The 23,509-nt window shown below is 39.0% G+C and overlaps 1 protein-coding gene across 1 annotated transcript in view; it reads left to right on the top strand.

Moving 5' to 3' along the window:
- dnah5 (dynein, axonemal, heavy chain 5) overlaps positions 1 to 23,509 on the top strand; it is a 101,346-nt gene that overhangs the window by 56,220 nt on the left and 21,617 nt on the right. The window contains exons 67-83 of the mRNA XM_082550836.1: positions 131 to 310; positions 2,865 to 3,002; positions 4,674 to 4,809; positions 5,216 to 5,397; positions 6,603 to 6,737; positions 8,021 to 8,176; positions 9,658 to 9,840; positions 11,606 to 11,710; positions 11,957 to 12,095; positions 12,574 to 12,688; positions 13,009 to 13,199; positions 14,225 to 14,346; positions 17,808 to 17,957; positions 19,088 to 19,333; positions 19,489 to 19,708; positions 20,712 to 20,917; positions 21,151 to 21,354. Coding sequence (XP_082406962.1) covers positions 131 to 310; positions 2,865 to 3,002; positions 4,674 to 4,809; positions 5,216 to 5,397; positions 6,603 to 6,737; positions 8,021 to 8,176; positions 9,658 to 9,840; positions 11,606 to 11,710; positions 11,957 to 12,095; positions 12,574 to 12,688; positions 13,009 to 13,199; positions 14,225 to 14,346; positions 17,808 to 17,957; positions 19,088 to 19,333; positions 19,489 to 19,708; positions 20,712 to 20,917; positions 21,151 to 21,354 — 2,808 coding nt within the window. The remainder of the gene's footprint in view (positions 1 to 130; positions 311 to 2,864; positions 3,003 to 4,673; positions 4,810 to 5,215; positions 5,398 to 6,602; positions 6,738 to 8,020; positions 8,177 to 9,657; positions 9,841 to 11,605; positions 11,711 to 11,956; positions 12,096 to 12,573; positions 12,689 to 13,008; positions 13,200 to 14,224; positions 14,347 to 17,807; positions 17,958 to 19,087; positions 19,334 to 19,488; positions 19,709 to 20,711; positions 20,918 to 21,150; positions 21,355 to 23,509) is intronic.

Raw genomic sequence — 23,509 nt, 5'->3', positions numbered from 1 at the left:
TTTTCATTTTCTCTGGTTTTGTATAGCTTTGCATTTTCAGCATTTGTCTAAATGCACAGGCTGAAATAAGTCCCAGATTAAACCGCCGCATACTCATTCTGTTTTTTCTGCCTCTTTTCCCCTCCTGAAGCAATTCCCCAAGGACAGCATTAATAGGGAAACTGTGGAGCTCCTGCAGCCTTATTTCGAAATGCCTGACTACAACATCGAAACAGCCAAGAGGGTGTGTGGCAATGTAGCTGGCATAGCATCCTGGACCAAAGCCATGGCTTCCTTCTTTTCCATCAACAAGGAGGTCTTGCCCTTGAAGGTAACAAACATTATTGCAGATCTAGTAGAGTGCTTCCTCAGAAAAGCAGAAAGTGAACTGAATAATCTACTATTCCACTGACTACCAATTGGCATCTGTAAGTTAAACTCACCCTTACAAATATGTATTATGAAACACCTCCTAAAATGTGTAACATTAGGGACACACACACACTTTTTGGACTATTCTCCCAATCTGATGAATATGAAACATTTCATTCTGTAGAAAAACCACAAGCCACAAAAGCACAAAAAGGCACATTTCCACACTGCAGCAGCAATAATTTGCTGATGGTAGAAGTTTGAAGTGCAGCAAAATTCAGAAGTATTTATCCACTGATTATAAACATTGGGTGCATCTCAGATTTTCAAGGCTTACGTTTTTAATCTTGTGATACAAGCCTGAAAATGGATTTCCTCAGACTCCTTGTGCTCAAAGACTGCTTATTTATGCAGCAGGCTGCACTATTTATTCGCTTTATGTCACTGGAATCCCTGTGAATTATTCAATTATTAATTATGAATTATTAAATCCACACACCCAGATCTGATATCTGCAGAAAATATGTGCAAAGTCTTGATTATTACTGCACAGCATCACAAGTTGTGTAAGCTAAAAGCTTACCAGCTGAGCCTTCTCTCACCTCCATGCTTACCCCAGAGATAAAACACAAACATACTAAATCTTTATTTTTGTCATTTTTTTGTGTGTGCCATTTTTGACAACTAAATGGATCAGCAAATTCAGCCACTAAAGGCAAAGTAAAGTGTTTAACAAAAAGAAAAACGGTGTATTGCATCCATGATTGACCTTTAAATCAAACATTTTCTTGATCTGTGGCTGTTTTTGGGGAAAAAGGACTTATGACTTAGTAGAGAATACAGAGCTAACATTTTCAATGTTAGAACGTTTCTAAAGTGTTAATATTCAGCCTTACCTTATTCAGCAGTTAATTCTTCCAAAACAGAAAATTATTTGGTCAAAAAAATATAGAAATTTAGAAAATATGTTTAGAGATAATGTAGTCTAAGCACAATGGAAAAGTGGATATAAAGATGCCAGACAGTGCCAATGACCGCTTTCTAACCAGAAGCAACTGAACTTTACTTCAACTAATCTCTCTTTTACTTATCATTTTTTAAAGGGACAAACTTACTTAACTAGTCACCCTCTAAACTGAGTGTCTCTAGTTGGATGAGTGTGCCGAGCTTGGTCAACGGAAGAGGTTACAGAATCATGAGAAGCACTACACAGAGTTGCTTGCAGAAGCTTGTTAGCTACAAACAATACAAAACTAGCTAACAAGCAACCTTTAGTTCATGCCAATCAGGAAACACAGCATGGCACGTTGTTCACACTGTCCTGAATAGCAAAGTGGCAGCTCTTTTAAAGCGGCTGCTGTGATTAGTGCTGTATTCCAGTTGAACCACTGCACCGGGGCAACTGTCCAGTCATTCGTGAGAGAACGCAGAGCAGGCCAGGAGGCAGGATGAGAGACAAGTCCAGGCACCAATCATTAACAGGGGCTTGCACATGCTAATAAGCATACAAAACAGACAGGGCTAATCACGCCAGATGAAGGAGCGAAGTGACCCATGGCTGTAACATGTGCTTTCACCAACACAAAAGGCAAAATTCTTCTGAAGAATCACCCACTCGGTTAACTACAAGTAAATACAAGCTGCTGTGAATGTCTGATGGGTCATAGTCATTTAAAGGCATTTACAGTGTACATTTATGCTTTTGGAAATGTTGCCTGATGATGACATCTGTTGCTGTCACCCTTGTTAGTTCTCATTCAACACCTCTCTCTTTTCTTAACTGCATTCTATTCTTTTTGCTCTAGCCACCAATTTCTTTTTCCTCCTTTCCACTTTGTTTCCCTAATCCCCCTCCAAACACACTCACACACAGCTACATATATACACATCCCTCGGCACTGTTGTTTTATTTTGACCTTTTGTGGAGCACAGCCTACAAAACAGATTTTCTGGTTTCGAGCCCAGTGGTGTTTTCCCTTTAAGCTGGATACAGAGATACAGTCGAATGGACAGACATGCAGAAAGATGAGACGGGATGTTCCCCTCAGATGTCAATTAATATTAAATAGCTATGTTTTTTCCTTATCCCACACCAAGCACACTCTCAAGTTTTCTCCAAAGCTTTTGAGCTTCAGTGTTTTCTCTACAACCCTAGCTCTATACACAAACTATCTTTTTGCTTACTTCTGTCATCTTCAAACTCTTTCTTTCAGTGTTTATGTCCATTCTTCTAAAATATCTTACTAACCATTTTCAGACATTTCTGCCTCTATTAGATAGCACACTGGTAACTGAGGCCATGGGTTAGAGTTGAACGCTGGCTGCTGCATTTAATCTTTGTGGGTTGCGCATGCTGTGAGATAAACTGGCATCCCACTAACCATTTAACTATTTAATGACTTTTTCTCTGTTTTTTACCTGAAGCTTTTAATGTGCAAAAAACAAAGCAAACAAACAAACCATCACAGCTCTCCCCTCCACACTCTTTCATTGTTTTTCTCTGTTTTTTCTAGGCTAACTTGGCCGTGCAGGAGAATCGTCTGACCATAGCTAATGCGGACCTTCAGAAAGCTCAGGCTGAGCTAGACGCCAAGCAGGCAGAGCTTGATGTGGTACAGGGGGAATATGAGAAAGCAATGATGGAGAAACAGGTCAGCAACTTCATCAAAACACAACTGTAATTTAGTTCAGTACACAAAACCTGTGTGTTGCTCCTGATATAGGAATTTAATACCTTTTATCTTTTATTTGAAAGTGCAACAATTACTATAGGGGATAAACTGTGTTTATTATTTGTTACATGATATTTTTTCCCACGTTCTTCAAGAAAGCAAAATGTTTTTTGAGAATATCAATGTGCCACTGATGTAATAACAATATTATTATAAACTGCAGTATGTACAGTATGACAAATGTACCATAAGATCTGTGACAGCCTGGCTAAAAGGAAAAAAAGGACTGAACCTTAGTTACTGAAGTGACTGAGTAACACCGGTTAATCCTCTGTGGAGGTCTGTGAGAGCATCTGGTCTGTGTTTTCCCATGTTCAGTACACTTTGTGACGTGAAATGTAACATCTTAATGGAACAGCAAGTGAATCAAGACTCCCTGATTAAGAGACCAGGACGGGAACAGGTTATAATGTCATGATTAAGATGCAGAGACTGTTCATCTTCCAGGGCTAAAAGTGAGACTGAAAGGCTCGTTGCAAAGGCATTTGGTGTTGATGATGGACAGGAGTGGCTCCAAGTGAAGACCAAAGTCTCGATGTAAAACAGAAAGCAAGCTTTATTAGGAATGCAGTCGAAGTCCATAACTAAACAATAAAAGGCAAAAAACAGAAAAAGAACTGGAAATCTAGATGGCTCTCTGGATGAAGACTGGGAACACTAGGCTCATGGGAAGGAAATAGACATGCTTAAAAATATCATAGCTCAGTCATTAAGATACTGATGATCTAAACAGAATCTGATGGACTGTAATCAAGTGTTTAATTCAATTATGTTTAAAAGGCAAGTTAGATTTGCAGCATAATTTACCATGGTGATATAACTCGGTAAGAAGTAAACCACCTTCATAATACAAAAAACTCAGGGTTAGCCCTGAAAGTACCAGGATAAGATGAAATTCTGCTTCATAGCACAGGCCACATGCCTTTTTCAATATTTCCCCTTTATAAAGTGGTAAAATATATTTTTTTAAAAATGAGTCCTGGAAAGCAAAAGAAGACAGATAAAGTGAAGATAACATTAACAACAATAGCTTGGGGCAATACAAGCTTCCCAGGACGTGTTAATCTGTCTGCATTTGTATGCTTTGTTTGTAATCACAGATTTAACACCCAGCATTTTCTTTATTTTGCCCAAGTCACTGTGTTCCTGACACATCACACTACTTCTTCTCTCCTGTGACCTGTTGGAACAGCACCACCTCTCCTTTATAGTCCTCTTGATTTACAGAAGAAGCCCTCGGTTTTTCTCTCCTGCTTAACAAAGCACACACTTCAGCAGTGTGGAAGGGCACTGTGTCCCTCTCTGTCAAGCAAAAAAACCTAAAGTGTGGCTTGCGCATGCAGTGAGGGGCAGTTCGCTGGTGAGCAGCTGAGGGAAGAGGCAAATATTCTTAGATTCATGCGTACTAAGTTAGATAATGATGATGGGTATGTAATTCTGATGAACAGAGATGAGCTTTTAGGGGTTTAATCCACGAATGTGCAGATGGTGGAATAAGACTTGGATAGAGGCAGACACACTTGGACAGACACACAAGGCTAAATAGACACATCAACCTACTGACCTGTTTGCGGGCCCCTTTCCCATCAGACGCTGCTGGAGGATGCTGAGCGCTGCAGACACAAGATGCAGACAGCGTCCAGTCTCATCAGCGGTCTCGCTGGCGAGAAGGAGAGATGGACGGAACAGAGCAAAGAGTTTGCTGTCCAAACCAAACGGCTCGTGGGTGGGTTTCACAGCAGGTTTCAAAAACATAGAGTTAGCCTCTGCAACATAATAACAAATATCTATCATAATAATATGAAGTTCTTTGTGTGATATGGGAAATGTTCTGTGGATAAATAATGTGCAGTGAAGTGAAAAATCTCTGTCTGATGATGCAGTTATACTTGGAGTTATAACCTTAATCTGTCATGTCGTTATTGTATGCTAATGTTTTTAATTTATCAGCGGGATGGTCGTGATGCTACTGTTTGACATGGAATTTCTTGCACTTTTAAAATTACCCCACTAATATTTAGGCATGTTCTCATTTCAGTGCATAGGCAGTGCCACATCTGATTAATATGTAACTGATACACTGATGTGTACTGATATGTATGTACACGTAACAACGCTTGTTCCTGTTCCAGGTGATGTTCTTCTGGCCACAGCCTTTCTTTCTTACTCAGGACCTTTCAATCAGGAGTTTCGTAACCTTCTGCTGAACGACTGGCAGCGAGAGCTGAAGCAACGTTACATCCCGTTTGGTAACAACCTCAATCTGACTGAACTGCTCATTGATGCGCCCACAGTTAGTGAATGGAACCTTCAGGTCAGTGATCTATTTTGCTAATTAAAGATGTTTTTACATATTAATGCCACATGTAATGTAGCACAGCATTATATACCAGCTAGCCCAACCCAATATACCAGCTAGCCCAACCCAGTAACCCTACAAGCATCACTGCTGTTTAGTTTTCTGTCTTCATTTATGCTGGAAGCCATAGCAGAGCTGTATGTTTTAATTTTTTTCAGAAATCTCTCAGTCATAACATGGTATATCATGTTTAAACGGAAACTAGCGAGCTAACTTCCTGCTAACCTATAACTCTAATCTAACCTATAACTATAATCTTATAAATTCTGTTTTCATGGATGCCTGTATGTTAAACGTAATCGTTACACCTGGTAAATCAGCAACGCTGATCATTTTATTAAATGTGAAAGAATTTAGACAGTTAACTCTCTGTGATGTCGCACTGTTTGTTCGACTTTGGGACCTGTCCTGAAACTGACGGAGTTTTGGACCCAGATTGTTCCGCAAGGCTCTTGACTACGGTTGTCATAACGCTCTGACAATCAATTCTTCGTAACTTACCAAAACATAGTTGTACTAAAACATGTTTTGACAGATTTTTGAGTGCTGTGTACCACATAAAATCGGCACAACCAGAATTCATACATAAGGCTCACTGTCGATTTTTGAGAAAATTAAAGGATTTTATGTGCACCTTAAAATCCTGCGGAAAATAAGGTAATTAGGTTAATTAAAAATTAACTGATAGCGTCATTATTATTATTGTTGGTTGTAGTAACAGTAATGTAGTAGTTAGTAGTTGAAAGAAGTTTTGTGAATATATGGGAATCTAACTAGAATTGCTAACATTTTTGTTAGCTTAAGTTGTTTTAACGTTTGTGTAAATGTTAGTTTATGTTAACAGTCATATTTTTTTTTACCCCTCAGCAGTAAAAAGCTGATATGGTGTTGTTGTCAGTCTGCTGGGTCGCCAACCGGGTGGTGTGGACGCCCAGTTTGTAAATCAGATAACTTGAAAACCAGACAATTTAGGATTTTTAAACTGATACCATAGGTGCTACTAAAACGCTGATGGGTAGCACTGGTAGCTGCTAATATCTTTTATTTATCTTTAAACGAGGATCCCAGGAAACATTGATTGCTGGACCATTTATCATTGGTGGAGATACTGTTAAGCATCAAGATTGACCCTCACCATTTATTCATGTTGTGTCTTACAGGGTTTGCCAAATGATGACCTGTCCATTCACAATGGCATTATTGTAACCAAAGCTGCCCGCTTCCCCCTCCTTATTGACCCACAGACACAGGGAAAAATCTGGATCAAGAACAAAGAAGCCAAGAATGAGCTACAGGTTTGCAAAACTATCTTCTACAATTTCGTTTCAATGTCTGAAGCATATAAAAGTTAAATGAATGCATCCATTCATCCATCCGTCATGCAGCCTTTTGCATTATACCTAGTCTTCTTCACCAGTCCAAATGTCCTGTGCCCATTTTGATTTTTAGTGGCCTCTAATATCAGAATCAGAATCCTAGAGGAAATTGTGTGTTCACAGTTCCAAGTAAGAACAGTTACTACCAAGTTAAAGTACCAATGAAATAATACTAATTTAAAAATAGAACAAAACAGCTCTAATAAACGAAAATAGCTCCAATTATAAATATCCCAATATATTAGACAACACTGAATATAGACAAAGCTGAAATTGCAGTGCCCTTATATTCCTGTATAGGATGTGCAGATCATAAGTGTGTGCAACTACTGCAGTGTGTACTGGTGGTTTAGATTCATGAATTTTACAGAGAGAGAGCCACCGGCAGGAATTATTTCCTGTGTCATTCAGTGGTGCATTTGGGTAATCTCAGTCTCTCACTGAACGTGCTCCTGTGACTGGGTGGGAGGTATTGTCCAGCATTGTCCTTATCTTGGAAAACATCCTTCTCTCTGACACCACATTTAGAGAGTACAGCTCCATCCCCACAATGTTACTGGCCTTGTAGATCATCATTGCTTGTTAGTAACTGTGGTCCTAAATTCTTTAATGCCCTTGGTCCTTCCTGCTATCCAGTATACAGAGCACAATGTCAAAACCCCCCACAAAAAAACTACCACCAATTCTGCAGACATAATAAGCTAAGCAAAAGTCGCTGACCCTGTTAGGGGCAATCTCTAAGCCGAGTGAATGCATTCTGAAATCCCATTATGAGCATCCTGGAGACACATTTCCTCCAGCGGTAGGTTTCAACCCTTTCTTCAGGTCACATCATTAGAAAAAGTTTATTTATTTTTTTCTAAAAATGGCTCACTTGAAAAGTAATTCTTTGTTAGCTTGAACAGTCAGAATCCGCACATAGAGGCTGACCTTTGTAGCTTTGAAGGAAAAGTGAGGAAACCACACATGTGTCTCCTACTCCTGTTGGAGACAAATATTATTGCTGCTGTGGTCACATAGGAAGGTTATTGTATCGTACAGTAAAATCAGTATTTTTGTCTGTTTTGTAAAATCTTCTCACATTTAGCCCATTTATTTCATATCCTCAGGACAATATCAGGCTCTGTGGTGGTGGTCATCCAAACTGCACATTGAAATCAGACAATTACCATTTTAAAATGTGTTTTCTTGTCTGATCTCAGATCACCTCACTGAATCACAAGTACTTCAAGAACCACCTAGAGGACAGTTTGTCTCTTGGTCGACCCCTTTTGATTGAGGATGTGGGGGAGGAGTTGGACCCTGCGCTTGACAACATACTTGAGAAAAACTTCATCAAAACCGGCTCCACTTACAAGGTAACAACACAGAACGAAATAATCCTACTTAGATCCATGTGTTAGATTTTACTTTTAGTTAGAAGGGTATGAAATTGGCAGGCATATTCAAAGACTAGTGGTCAGTATGATGAGACTTTGCCAGCTTCTCCTTGGCACGCCAGCTGTCACACCTGGACTGATAGAGCTTGATTAGCTCAGACAGAGAAAAACAAGCTCTCTCGCTGACACTGCACAGGTAGTGTCGACTAGAAGAGAGTTTTAAGTATGAGTATCATTGGCAGCCAGACCACATTTCCTAGATCATATTAATTCTTTTGAGACAGATTAAAATGTACTTGGTAAGTCTGGGAAAAGGGTTTACACTGTGCAGTGTACATTGTACTATTTCCTCCTTTATTTTGCTGTTTTTTATAGAAGGTCGGCATCATTAGATCTTGTCAAAAAGGCACAGTTGGTTCTCTTGACTCTGCTTTGGGTGTTCAGACAGTTTTGAAAGCTACATTAACAAAAAATACAATAAAATATAAAATTTTAAGACATACTCAGGGAAACAAACATTCAATATGTCACCACTTAGAACAAGGGCAAGTGTCGATACTTTAACAGACTTCTGTTGCATAATGAAACTTCCTTTTCTTTTTTATTTCCATCATTTTTGTTGATGCCAAACAAGTTAAATTCACCACATAAATCGAACTCAATCAGTTGTTAAAGTAACATCAAATTAAATACAGTACACAAAGTGCATTCGGTATCCTGTATTAGCTCACATTCTAATGCAAAGGAGTTCAGGCTGTGGAGCATTGAGCCAGTGCAGATGGGATGTTGGTTGATTTGAATGAATATTATTTTTTGGGGGGCGAAATAAACAAACTGGAGCTACCTGATGCTGTTGCGTGAGTTGTGGGTGTTTGGGGGCATGTTAGTAAAAAAACAAAAATAAAAAAATCAAATGATTTTACAGGATGAAGGCTGAAATTGCAGCATACTTTTGCAGAGTGCTTCCTGTTCCTGAGATGTGAAATGCACCGATTTTGACTCTATTGCAGCTTCAATTTTATGTAACGTTGAAGATAATTGTAGTTGGGAAAATTGCAGATCACAGTTTGAGTGGTTTTGGTTTCATTAGCCTAAATGACGACCCCAAATTAAGCTTTGGAAGTAGACTCTGGGTACAACAGGACATTCATATGTTTTTAATGGAAAAAATGGTTTGCGCTTTTGGAGAAAAAACATTTATATTGTGCGCAAATGTATTTTCTGTGTTGCTAATAAAGATTTGAACAATTCCAATTTCCTGAAAACACAAATGAGAACACTCTAAATTAATTCTGCACTTTTGGATGCTAAAAATATGAACTTTTAGCATCCAAATACACCCACATTAATTTCCAATGGAAAACCAGAACTCCAACCAGTAATTCCAACTCTGAGCTCTTTATTATGTTATTTGTAAGACTTAATATTCTAAACAATAACACACATACACCCTCTTGCAGGTGAAGCTTGGTGACAAAGAAGTGGATGTGATGAAGGGCTTCAGGTTGTATATGACCACCAAGCTGCCTAACCCGGCTTACACTCCTGAAATAAGTGCGCGCACCTCCATCATTGACTTCACTGTCACCATGAGAGGACTGGAGGACCAGCTGCTGGGCAGAGTCATCCTCACTGAAAAGCAGGTATACAAGTACTCAAAATGGTAGCCACTAAAGCCAGACGATACATAATTAAGGAACATATTTAAATTAGGTTAGCATAATGTACTATTAGACTGTACCCCTGCATTAATACTGCTTATGTGCATCCTTGTAGAACCTGAAATAAATCTTGAACAACATTTAAATGCAGACTCTCTACATCTTTCCCAATCTCATTTTCTCTGTACTGTGACATCAGAACGCCATTTGAATACAAACAATTGCAACCGCCCTGCTTTGGTCAAACACAGTGTGAGTGGGGAATAAAAGTAACCCAGAAATAGTGCTCACGTGTATCGGTACCAAGCATACGCACAAAGACACAGACAAGTGACGTCAGTCTCACTGGGGAATAGATTAGTGAATTATAAATGCACCAAATGCAGGACTCATTGATTGTCACTCTGAAAAGGCTGGTCCTGTTACAGAAAAGCAATTTTCCCTCTGCTGATAGCTGGTCATGAAATGAAAGATTTATTCCAGATGGGAAGAGGCTTGTTACTGTATCTGTGTACTAAATTTGGATTTAATCAAATAAGAGCTAAAACTACTACCTCAGCTGTAAGCCCTGCTTCTTGTCTTTACAATTTGTGCAGTTTTCACAAACCCAACATCACTGTTGAATCGTTTCTTTTTACTTTCAGTCAAACTTCAATTCTACGCACAGCTTTCAGCTCCAGTATGACTTACATCTGTCTTTGTAAGCTATTGAAATCATTCATATGCAGTAATAGAAAGGGTATGAATACTAATTCTGTCCTCTCAGACCCACTGGTTTCAAACCAGCCTGCTGTCTTGACCATAATAATTCTCATAGTAAAAGTAAAATTATAGGAAATGTAAAAAAAAAAGCATTTTCATAAATATTTGTGTATTCATATTATATTATATTATATTACATTATATGTAAAGAGCATTTATCATTGATAACAACCTGCTGTGATAGTGTCCAACACAGCAGTTCTTAGGAAAATATGCTTGTAATCTACAATCAAAATAGCAATCTAATTGATTTAAAACACACCTGCCACTTAGAAGTGGTGACTGTTTTTTTTATACCCGCTTAAAGGCAGTCAGTTTAATGGGATGTGGATAGTCGGCCTACTTATGAGCCACCATTAAATTTGACTTAGATAACAAGACAAATTTTGTTTTAGGTTAATCTCTCGCACTCTCAAAACAAAATATCACAATTATTGTCTCTCATACTCTAAAAGGGATTTAGCATGCTGGTCAAATTTATGCTCCCAGCAGGCAAGACTGTGGTGTAAATTTTGATAAGACCTGCTTTCCCCAGTGCAGAAATAACACTTTTGGACACTTAGAAGAGGTAAGCTGGAGTCATTTGCTGGGGCTTACTTAGGACTACGGAGAAAAGGGCGACAACATAGCTTTACAGGTCTTATCATCACCCTGAGGCTATCTCTCCTCTAGGGGCGTTTTTATTCTTCATAAGGATTCTGCTCATCTATTCATTTAGATAAGGTATTTATTAATTTTTTTTGCCAAAATCTCAGCTTCTTGACCTTCACCCGGCTGCAGATATTAGTAAGAATAATATAGACAGCTACCAGAGGCCACCATGATAGACAGGCACCGGAGAAGAGTCTAAAGCCACAGACAGAATCAACTCATCAGAGCAATGCAGAATCAAAGACCTTTGATTTTAATGACAGGCTTTCTCTAGCACCATCCTGCAGCTATATCTGCTCATGTGGTTGTGTTTTCTTTGCTTTTATGACACCAGGAATTGGAGAAGGAGAGGACAGACCTCTTGGAAGATGTGACATCTAACAAGAGAAAGATGAAGGAACTAGAAGACAGTCTTCTCTACCGACTGACGAGCACACAGGCAAGAAACCGCAATGTGTCAGAAATGTTCTTTTTAGAAATGGTTAACTACATTGCCACCAGTGAGAAAATGTTTTATTCATTTGCATGGGTGAGGTTGGGGCCAAGTTTTGTGCATTCTCGTTTTTTAATTAAAACTAGAAATAGTTTGCAGCCTTCTTTTTCTTTTTCTCTTTTGCTTTATAAGATATAAATTGTGAAAAATAATCGTTTTTAAAAAAAAAAAAATTGTTTGTGTGTTTTTTAGGGTTCCTTGGTTGATGATGAGAGTCTGATTCTTGTCCTTAGCAACACGAAGTGTACGGCTGAAGAAGTCACTCAGAAGTTACAGATTGCCGCAGAGACTGAGATCCAGATCAACGCAGCCAGAGAGGAGTACCGGCCAGGTAAGTGAAAATGAAAATGATTTAAAAACAAAGTTCCCTCTTTTTTTGTGTGTTTTTCTAAGTAAGCCTGCAAAGTGTCAGTCAGCCTTCAGTTACACAAATGTGAGACATATTGGTTTTAATTTAAAAAATACAGGCTACAGTTAGTGGGGATAGGTTAATTGGTTAATCCAAATTGCCCATAGGTGTGAATGTGCGAGTGAATGTGAGCGCGAATGGTTGTCTGTCTCTGTGTGTTGGCCCTGCGACAGACTGGCGACCTGTCCAGGGTGTACCCCGCCTTTTGCCCTATGACAGCTGGGATAGGCTCCAGCGCCCCCCGCGACCCTGAACAGGATAAGCGGACGCGAATGGATGGATGGATGGAGGCTACAGTTAACAGAACATTCTTTCAAAAACCTGTTTAAAAATGTCCTCATGAACGATATTACTTGTTTTGTTGGAGTTTGTGCTTTTGTGTTTCCCTGTGTGATTCCAGTGGCCACCAGGGGCAGCATCCTGTACTTCCTGATTACAGAGATGAGTATGGTGAATGTCATGTATCAGACGTCTCTTAGACAGTTCCTGGGACTTTTTGACCTTTCTCTGGCCAGGTGAGGATACGCTGATATTTACCATTTCCTGCTTAATGAATTGGTTTGCCCATAGTAATTTGTTGTGTGTTTATATGTATATTGGAAAGTCTTTGCAAACTTCAAATCAAGGAACTATTGTGCATTTAAACCACCATACCTTTCTAATGTAAAAACCTGCAAGTTATTACTTCATGAAGTTGTGCAATCATTACTAGTAGTTTATATTTGATTTTAGAGAAGTTCTCACTCTTACTACTGGCAAGTATAATTTTATGACATAGCAACAGAATCTTCAAGTTGCTATGTTATTTAGAAGACCTGTTTATTTCCCTGAAAAGGTCTTCTAAAAGCCCTATCACAAGTAAACGGATCGCCAACATCATAGAGTTCATGACCTTTGAAGTTTATAAGTACGCAGCACGGGGCCTGTATGAGGACCACAAGTTTCTTTTCACTTTGCTGATGACGCTGAAGATAGACATGCAGAGCAACAAGGTCAAACACGAGGAGTTCCTCACACTCATCAAAGGTAAGAGGCAGATGCAAACACTGAAGGAAAACAAATAAAAGATAAAAATGCTAAGACCCAAAATTATGAGTTTCAACACATCTGCTCTGAGCTATGAAAAAACATGGCTTGTATTGACAAAGATTCTTAGTACTAAGAATTTAACAACATCCCACCGTTGCAACAAGTGAGTTTGGGAAATTTCTTCACTCCTAGATATTCCACCATCAGCTAAACTACAAAGTGTTAGACCATGTAAAGTTACAGGGCGGGATCACTGAATACTGAGACACATAGTGCATGAAGGCTGCCAGTGCTGTGCTGACTCACAAATTGTCCAGAACCAAAGATTCTACAGCTAACGAATAGATCATTTAGCTAACAACACTCTACTTCCTGTTTGATCGATCACATGGTTGTAAACATGATTATGATATTTCTTACGGCTTGTTAGAATGAACAGACAGATTTTCTGAAACATATTCATCTGGACAAAAACTGTTTTTCCCTACTTTTTCTTAAGATTTATTTTAAAACACCATTTTGAAATAAAAATGAAAATACAAGGGTTTCTGTAAAGCTATCATTCACATCAAAACAGCCTGAAGGTTTGTTAAAATTGCCATCTGTTTCTGCTGTTTGTTATTCTTTTCTTTAACCATATTTATTGTTTATTTCAAGGAGTAGACAGGTTTTAAACCTCATGACAGAAACTATGCAGAATTTGAACATATTGACACTGTAGCAGTTCACTGAATATGATATGGAGTGCTCCTCACTGTGGGGATAAAACCCAGCAATGGCAACTGGCAGAACCAGAACAGCCACAGTCTGGTGCACGCACGCAGCTTCACCATCTGTCAGCTCCGGCCTGATAAACAACAAATTACAATTCTGATGACTTTTTCTGTGTTTTTGAAGATTGGGTTTACATTTTTACATTTGTTATGTATTTTGGGAGTTTAAAATTGAATTTTTTGCATTGGATCCTCCAGTTATACTTGCAGGTGTCTATATCTGTAATTGTTCATGTTCATATTATTCAGGAGGTGCATCCTTGGATCTGAAGGCTTGCCCCCAGAAACCAGCTAAATGGATCCTTGACATGACCTGGCTAAATCTTGTAGAGCTCAGCAAACTTTGGCAGTTCGCTGATATACTGGATCAGGTACAACATACACTTGATCAATTTAGACATGCCTTGACAGCTGTATGATAGTGTCCTTTAGCCTACAGAAAGTCTACCCACTTGGACTTTTATCTTTTAAGTCTTCAGATAGCAGTTCTAATCTATCACATACACACCTGCACACTCACACACTCACATACACAGCAGTTGTCTCAAGGTGCTTATTAAATACTTTTCACAGCTCTTCTTTGCTCTAGTAAGCATGTCAATATCAGTCTCATCATGGCTCACTTCATTTCCCTCTTGTACATAGACACACACTCATCATGATGGACTGTCACTCACACTTAAATACACACACCCTTGTGGATGAATGACAGCACTGTGGTCCCCGTGGAGTCAAAACTCAGTGCTCTGTGAAATGAGCTTAGTTGGAGAAACTTCCAGTCAAATACTTTTGGCTGAGCATGTGTGTGTGTGTGTGTGTGTGTGTGTGTGTGTGTGTGTGCACTTGGAAATAGACATTTGGTTTTTTTAAGCATGAATCACAGGGATAGTTGGATTAGCATTTCATATGCAGGTCTTAAAATTGTAACACACTCTGCTGAAGAGTAATTAACAATAAAACAAAGCACTAAACCCCTAAAATACTTTAATGCTTTCAGGGCTAATAGACAAACATAAGCAACTCTCAGTTTAATGTTAAGTAGCAGCAGGTAGCTTTTTGACTGCAGTAAGTAGTCGTTAAAGGGCATACTCTTTTTCAAGATTACACACATGCCTAAATATGAGCAATATTTTAAAGGTACATTTTTATTGAGATTTAGAAGCAGGGCTTGCTTTATCCCTTTGAAGTGACTTGATTTCTTAAAGAAACTAGTTGTTAAGATGTTGTTAATACAGCTTTATTAGGAAACCTGCCTAATTTTTTCTAATTTTGTTCGATTACACACAGTTATCCATGGCATTGCTGTTGTTACTAAAGATAAAAACATGCGTATTTAAGGTGATTTATGATTCTGACTTGACCACCATATGTGTCGGTGCCTGAAATTTTTGCAATGGTGATAGTTTATAATTTGGGCCTAAATAAGCAGTTTTCCAAGAACAACATCCACCCACAGGTGGGGAACGTTTTTGCTAGATGTTATTGGATTAGCCCTGGACTGAAGCTGGACTGGTTGAGGTCCCCCTGGATGTTGTAGCTGTGTAGCAAATTAAAGTGAAACGCTCTGGATTAGAGAGGTGGTGAAAAAAAAAAAGACAAGGAGGAGGTGGTGGACTTTCTAACTGTTCTGCTTTTAGCAAAGTGACATTGAAGTTGGCTTTGTGTATTTCTTCATAAGATACACACCAATGGTATAAGCGAATGGGCTAGTTTTCTTGCAGTATTATTGTGACGACAGGTCTGACTTTCGATGTTATTCAGAAGTTTAAGTTATTCAACAGAAGTTTTGAGGTTTAGTCAAGCATTTAGTGATGATGTTTGAAAATGTTCAGTTATCTTCTTCTACGTCTTGACTTTGTACACACTTCCTTTTCATCGCTGTAGCCAGGGTGATACTACAATTTTAATTATAATTTATTTGTCACTATTAACAGGATACATAACACAGGCTTTTAAGGTTTCTGTCATTAAATTACTTCTTAAATTCCTTGCTTGATCTAAGTGTCTCATCTAATTATAGACCATATTGCAACCATCTTATTTCAAAAAATTATCCACTTCCTCTGTTTTAAGATAAATAAAACGTTCCTTTTTTATAAAGCCTATAGTTAGCAATAAAAATAAACCTTAATTAAAATCAAATTGAATTGGATTAAACTGAATTTTTGCTTCCTTTATGTTTTTGTTCCAAGAAAAAAAATGGAAAACTGCCTATTTCACCTGTTATGTAAAAGTGAGCCTTTAGAAGAGTAACACTTGCCCTCAGTCTCAAATTATCGAATCTCCGATAAATTTGGAGCAAAAACAGTCTTTACTTGTTAATGTGTTAAGTGAATTTCAGTCTGGCATTAGAACGGGGCACAGTACAATTACTACTGCTTCAGAAATGATCTTGTAGATTGAACTGTAGACAGTAATTTGGGCTGCCAAAAAGGGCATCTAAGAACTAAGTCATGTTTTGCTTGGGGATCAAATACTTATTTCTCACAATGATAGGTGAATCAATTTGTAACTTTTATGTAATGTGTTTCTTCTGGATTTTTGGTTGATGTTCTGTCTTTCTAAATTGAAATGAAACAACCATTAAAAATAGAGACTGTTTTTCATTTCATTGGAAGTGAAACTTACAAATTGGCAACTTACAAATTCAGCAGGGGATCAAATAATTGGTCCCTCCACTATGTATGTGTTACCTTATGACTGACTGCTAAACTGTCTTGGGTATATCCTCAATTTTTTTTTTCTAAATTTGATCCTAAAGTATGTGAGAGTTTAAAGCTATATTGATGAGCTGTATCCACTGTTATACAGTTAAAAGGTTATTGCCGTGCCATTGCCATGCCACTTCTGCTAGTCTAGTTTCCTTTGTGCTTCGTTGTGATAAACATAACAATATTAGCACAATCTGTTGGCATATTTTGTGCTATCACACATGCAGATCGCATCTTGGAAGCACATGGTGTTTACAGCAGTGTCAATTCATGGCCTCCTGTTATTGCATAATCATCTAGTTAGGTCACGCATTACATGTTGTGTCTGTCTGTGCTCGTTATAAAATGAAGTGCCATAAATAAGACTTCTTCCATGCATGAGACCTCAGCTATATTGTCATGAATTGCTGTGTGAAGCAGGCAGGATAGGACAGAAATGCAGACTCACACTCAGAACAGCTTTATTGCTGGACGCCAGGAATACAAAACTTATTAAACTGGGAATACACATGAACTACACAGGCAGGCAGAGCACACAGCGGGGAAATGAGGGAGATCACGACACAGGACAGAGGGAGACGCAGACATAAATACACACCAGGGCAAACGAGGGAACAAACTACTGGAGGGGACCCAGCCGAACGTGATCTAACTAACGAGACACGGGGACACAAAACTGAACATGATGCACACCAGACAGAAGACTATCAAAGTAAACCAGGAATCACTAAGACAGAGACCAAGTCACACAACTTGACACGGGAGCTGGGAGGAAAGAAAATTCAGGGAGGTGAGACGGACCAGGGAGATAACGGGAGGAGACAACGAGGGGGACACGGAAACAGTTAAGGGAGACGAGACACAGAGAGAGAGCGAGGGAGTGCACATAGTCAAACAGGGTACATTTCATCCTTCTTTTGTCTTTTTTTGTTGTTACTTATTAGCTTTCTTTTGTTGGCCACTTTGAAGATCACTTTGTGTCTAAATATGTTTGAAGTGTTCACAGTATTCTTTTATCTTTTCTGCAGATTTTGATGTGCTGTAATGCAGTTAAAGTTTTGCCCTGTTTTATATTTGTTTCCCACGTCAGAGCTTTTTGTCACAGATAAGTCTTCTTACAGATAAGTCGTAACGAGAAACAGTGGAAGGCTTGGTTTGACAAGGAGGCCCCAGAGGAGGAAGTAGTCCCAAACTCCTATGACCAGTCTCTTGACTGTTTTAGACGGCTGCTCCTCATACGCTGCTGGTGTCCTGACAGGACCATCGCACAAGTAAGGAGAGACATGTTTATGCATGGCTATAGAGGACAGATACAATGATTAAATTCAGTTTTCTTTATATAATGCCAATTCAAAACAAAAAGTTCCTTGGAACATTAATATTGTAATAACTGTTATAAGTTCCCCTGTGAACAAGCCTTTGGTGACGGTGCTCCAGAATTAATGATCGGGTCCTTGGCAGAAGCTGGTTTAGGTTCAGAAAGGGAGGCCATCTACTGCGACTGGTGAGGGGTAAAGAGGAGAGAGAAAAGGAGAACATAGAGAGACCAAGGACAAAACATAAACTACAGGAGTGAGAAGGGAAATATTAACAGTATGAATATCGCAGTGTAAACTTTAAAAGCATCAGAAGAGTCTAACCAGCCTATAGCAGCATAGGATGGCTAAGGGTCACCCAATCCATTTTCTTTAATTAGAAAGCCAAACATTGGTTGTCTGGTCTGTTTTTTGGTCATGCTTTTGCCTACTTTATAATATACAACACAACAAGTAGAACAGGCAATGTAAATCTACTTTTCTCATTTCTATCATAGTGCATTTTCAATAGTATACTGTAGACTGCAATTAAAATTAATAATTACCACTAAAGAAAGAGAAAAGGCTTAAAGTTGCTAATCTGAGAGTTAATGGCTTAAAGCTTGGGAAGCGATACCTCCTGACTTAAAAATACAGCTACATAAATGAGACACGGACCACAAAACAAGAATGTATAATCTCTTAATCTTCACTGAAAGCTGCTTGGTCAAAGCTCTTCTTGAGATAAGAAGCAGCTTGTGTAACTTGTTGTTATACAGCTTTCACCCTCCAGCCTGCTGTGCCTGAATATTTACAGTGGCTAAAAGATATTCAGTTTTACTGATGGATAACTTTCTGGCCCACTGAAGACAAGCCTGGAGTCCAATTTATTTTGTTAAACTCACAGTCCAGTCCACAGTTGCCCTAGCCTTAAGGGTAAAAAGAGTTAGCCAGTAAAGAAAATGCTTTGAAGAATTATCTCAGTTCTCAGCTTTCTAGAAAGTAAATTTATTCCAATATATACTATTGGACTACTTTGCTCAACTCTTTGCATTACAAAGCATTTAAAAAATTACATCTGCTTTGCATCATATTCTTTCCTTTAGGCCCGTAAATACATAATGGACGCAGTAGGGGAGAAATACACTGAAGGGGTGATTCTTGATTTAGAGAAGATGTGGGAGGAGTCGGACCCACGAACACCTCTCATCTGCTTCCTTTCAATGGGCTCAGATCCAACTGACTCCATTATAGCACTCGGGAAGAAGCTGAAAATCGAGACCCGTTATGTATCCATGGGTCAAGGACAAGAGGTCCACGCACGCAAGCTTCTGCAGCAAACTATGGCTAATGTGAGTGGTGAGATATTACTGCTGTTTTAGCAATACAGATGTTCTGTCTCTAAAAATGTGGTTTGGAATTTATAGAAATTATTTAGGGTTTTCTTGAACTCCTCATTTATAGTCTTCGTCATGGATGATAGGCATACTACTGTGTTTGTCCCCAGGGTGGCTGGGCCTTACTCCAGAATTGCCACCTGGGTTTGGACTTCATGGATGAGCTCATGGACACTGTGACAGAGACAGACTTTGTCAACAACAGCTTCCGCCTTTGGATGACCACTGAGGTCCACAGACACTTTCCCATCACACTTCTCCAGATGTCCATCAAGTTCACCAATGAACCACCACAGGGCCTCAAGGCAGGGCTTAAGAGGACATATGGCGGTAGGTTTGGCTCACTTAAGCTCACATTAAAGAAGTCCAGAAATACTAGCCAGTTTAATAGATCCAATTTATCTATGTGATAAAGAAAGAGGACCTAAGAGAATGAAATATATTCCAATATTGATGTGTACATTTGGAGATGCAGATATACAAAACACCTCTACTTCGTGATATCCATGATAGGAATAAGTAAGTGAATAAAAAGATGGAAATGTGGGAGAAACACCTGTTTGATGCTATATTTATTGTATTCCGGATTTTGTTTTTTATCCATGTTACCCAAGGTTAGTAAAATTTTAAACAAGTCTGAGTTATCTAGTCTGTGTTTTGGTCCAAAACAAGGGTGAAGAAAGAAAAGAATCTTTAAAATGTAGAAACCAGCTGTCTTTTCCTGGCTCAGATGACATGGTTCCTGGAGGGGAATTGAGATCGTATCTACAGCTTGAATTTTTTTTTTATTTTTTTTATAGAAAACAAGCAGAAAAAAAAAACAAAGCAACATACTAAACACAACACCATCGCATTAATCTAGCTAAGTGTAAACAGCAGTAAATACTAAATATTCAATGTTGTTGTGCAGCACGCAGGACAGATGTGCGTCGAAGTAGCAGCCAAGAAAGGTGTAATTTGGGTCTACGAGCAGTGAACACCCGTGTGCATACCTGTGTGGATCCGCGCGCTTGCATTCCAAAGGTTTCTCCATGTAATGATCTGCTAGGGAATTCTGATTTCGATTAGTAATTGCAGTTTGGTATTATATCAGAAAGAAGGTATTATTTTGACTGACATATTCAGTTCACTATCTTTTCTCCCACATTTACGCAACAAATCCTAACTGTTCGCTAAAAAGGAAATCTGTGTGTGCATGTTTCTGCAATGCTTGGTTTTAGAAGTAACTGACTTTATTCAGTTATGGATTATTTCAATACATTTCTGTAGATGTTACACTTAGCCTCCTTTTGGGCATGCAGTACATCTTTTTGACCTGCATGTCCCTGACCAGGTATAAACCAGGACCTTTTGGATGTCAGTAACATGGCGCAGTGGAGGCCGATGCTGTATGCAGTAGCCTTTCTTCACAGCACAGTTCAGGAGAGAAGGAAATATGGCCCCCTGGGATGGAATATTCCCTATGAGTTCAACCAGGCTGATTTTAATGCCACTGTCCAGTTTGTTCAAAACCATCTTGATGACATGGATATTAAGAAGGTAGGTAGAGTAATGCTTATTATTCTGTGTGATTAGGACTCTTGACCATAAAAAAATGTTAAAAGGGTTGAGATTTAAAGAAAGGATATTGTAAATACTTATCAACAACAGCCATCTGCTGGGAGTTTTAGAGCTTTCTGACTGTGTATGTATTCAGTCTGCTCACAAATTATATTGCACATTCATGAACAATTTTTTTGTCATCCTTTATCACTGTTTTATCATCTCCTTAGGGTGTGTCCTGGAACACAGTTCGATACATGATTGGAGAGATTCAATACGGTGGTCGTGTGACCGACGACTATGACAAGCGCCTCCTCAACACCTTTGCCAAGGTGTGGTTCAGTGAGGAAATGTTTGGACCTGCATTTAGCTTCTACAAGGGCTACAGCATCCCAAAGTGCTCCAGTGTTGACCAGTATCTAACATACATTCAGGTCAGTCTCTAAAAATAAGACATTTCTTAGTGCAACGTGTCTGCCAGAACTCCCACTGTGTCAGTGACTGAAAATTCATCTGTTTCCAGACTATTTCTCTTTTTTTCTCACTCAAAGTTAAGTTCTGTGATATACAGTGTTGGGTAAGTTACTTTAAATGAGTAACTTAGTTACATTACTAGTTACTTCTATCAAAAGTAACTCAGTTACTTCAAGTTACTCGTTACTTTCAGAGTAACTAGTTACTAGGGAAAGTAACTTTGGTTTTACTCAGAATTCTCTTGTTAATGTGTTGCTTCCGTAACTGGATACCCAGCAAGATTCTTCTTCTAGCTTGCTTACTTACCACAAGTGCACTGTGCCACCTACCAATAGAAAGGAAAAAATAATGTGCACATTTCCACGAGAGAAATCCCACGCCTGATTCTATCCTAGCCTGCTTTTTACATCCAACACAAAAACTGCAGTCGTGGTGCTTTCGATTGTACTCAGAACTCGGAAATTCTGCCTTCTGAATAGGAAGATGTAGGTAACACCAGACTGCAGATGAGCTGCATACAGGGCTGGACTGGGACAAAAAAATCGTCCCGGGCATTTTGACTAGAGACCGGCCCACCATTATAGGAAAAATCATAAAGCCTTTGAATGAAAATAAATACTGTTGTGACAGTGATGTACACTGTTCTGATGGTATATATGTATCAATCTATCAATTGTTTGTTGTAAGACTCAGATAATTATTTTTTTAAAAGTGAGACATTTTAAATGAGAATAAGAAAGTATTTCCTTGTGCCCCCCTTTCCCTTTTAATTCCCTACATGGACCCCTGGCAACACTTTGCTAGACCCGCCCCTGCACAGTTACCAGCTGTCAGCTACCTAAAAAAGGATCCTGGTGTTATTTATCTCTCAGAAACAGTTCATAACTTCCCTTCAACTCATTCATGTTAACTAAAAGGTAAACCTGTTTCTCCATCACAGCTCTGATGATTCAGTAAGGACATCTCCTGGTTTCATCTTCATGTTTCCCACTCACCACATATCCAAACCGACATCATGACCAGCAGCTTTACAGCTGTGGCTCCAGCAAACATCAGCTGATACTAGAAATTAATATTAAATAAATTCTAACAACAGCTGATCAAGCTTAAAAGTGCTGCTGTTGTTTACCGCGACATCCGTTGGTTTCCTCTTTCTGCCGCAAAGTGGGCGATAAATAAACAAGAGAGAAAAGCCGATCAGCTGATCATTGATCAGTTTCATGATTGAAGTAGAAACAGGAGAGGGAGGGTGAGAGGATGAGAGAAGAAGAGGCAGCTGTGCAGCGTAAACACAGAATAACTCCAGCTTTGTGCCTTTTTCATTGTAGCTGAAGTCCGGGACAAACTGTTCCTTTTCACCTCAATACGAAACGCGTAATATTTTCTCTGAATACCAGACGATTCTGTTTTTTACGGGACGGTTGGCAACTCTAATAATTAACCTTATGAACAAAATAAAGTTCAACATCAGTAACATAGCACCCACCCAGCTGTATAGAAACTCCGTCATGCTAGCTAGCACGCAGTACAAAAAAGTCAGCATAACGAAAATAAACTCCACCTAAACTTGGTTCATATCTGACCCAGATGGACTGCAGGTTATAACTTCTTACCTGAAGTTCAGTTCACCTGACACTGGGACCGGCGGCCGCTTCGGGTCTCTCCTCTTGCCTCCCTTTCTCTCATCCACCTGCTGGCTTCCACCACTTGCTAATGTTATTGAATCTGTGGAAGCTCCGCGATAGCCACCACACGAAGTAATGAATAACGAGCCTATCTAAATCCCAGTAACGAGTAACGCGTTCCTGGTTTTGGCATAATAACTAGTTACCGTGCTCGTTACCACAATAATAACGTAGTTACTGTAATGCGTTACTTAATAACGCGTTAGTCCCAACACTGGTGATATATTTATTGTTTAGCGGGGTGTCATTTATTTATTTATTTATTTGTTGTTGCTTTCTTGTGATGTGCTCTTGTTACATCCAAAATGCACTCTATGTGAGATTTCACAGATTATATATATGAGTTATTAGTGTGCTTAACTTGTAGGTGTGTGTGTGTCTAGGGGCAGTTCCTGAGCTTGTTTCATTAAAGGTAGTTTCATTATGACGG

This window comes from Aulonocara stuartgranti (assembly GCF_965226115.1).
Source record: "Aulonocara stuartgranti genome assembly, chromosome: 11".
NCBI lineage: Eukaryota > Metazoa > Chordata > Actinopteri > Cichliformes > Cichlidae > Aulonocara > Aulonocara stuartgranti.
Note: the sequence above shows the minus strand (reverse complement) of the source record. Positions and strands in the feature narration are given on the sequence as shown.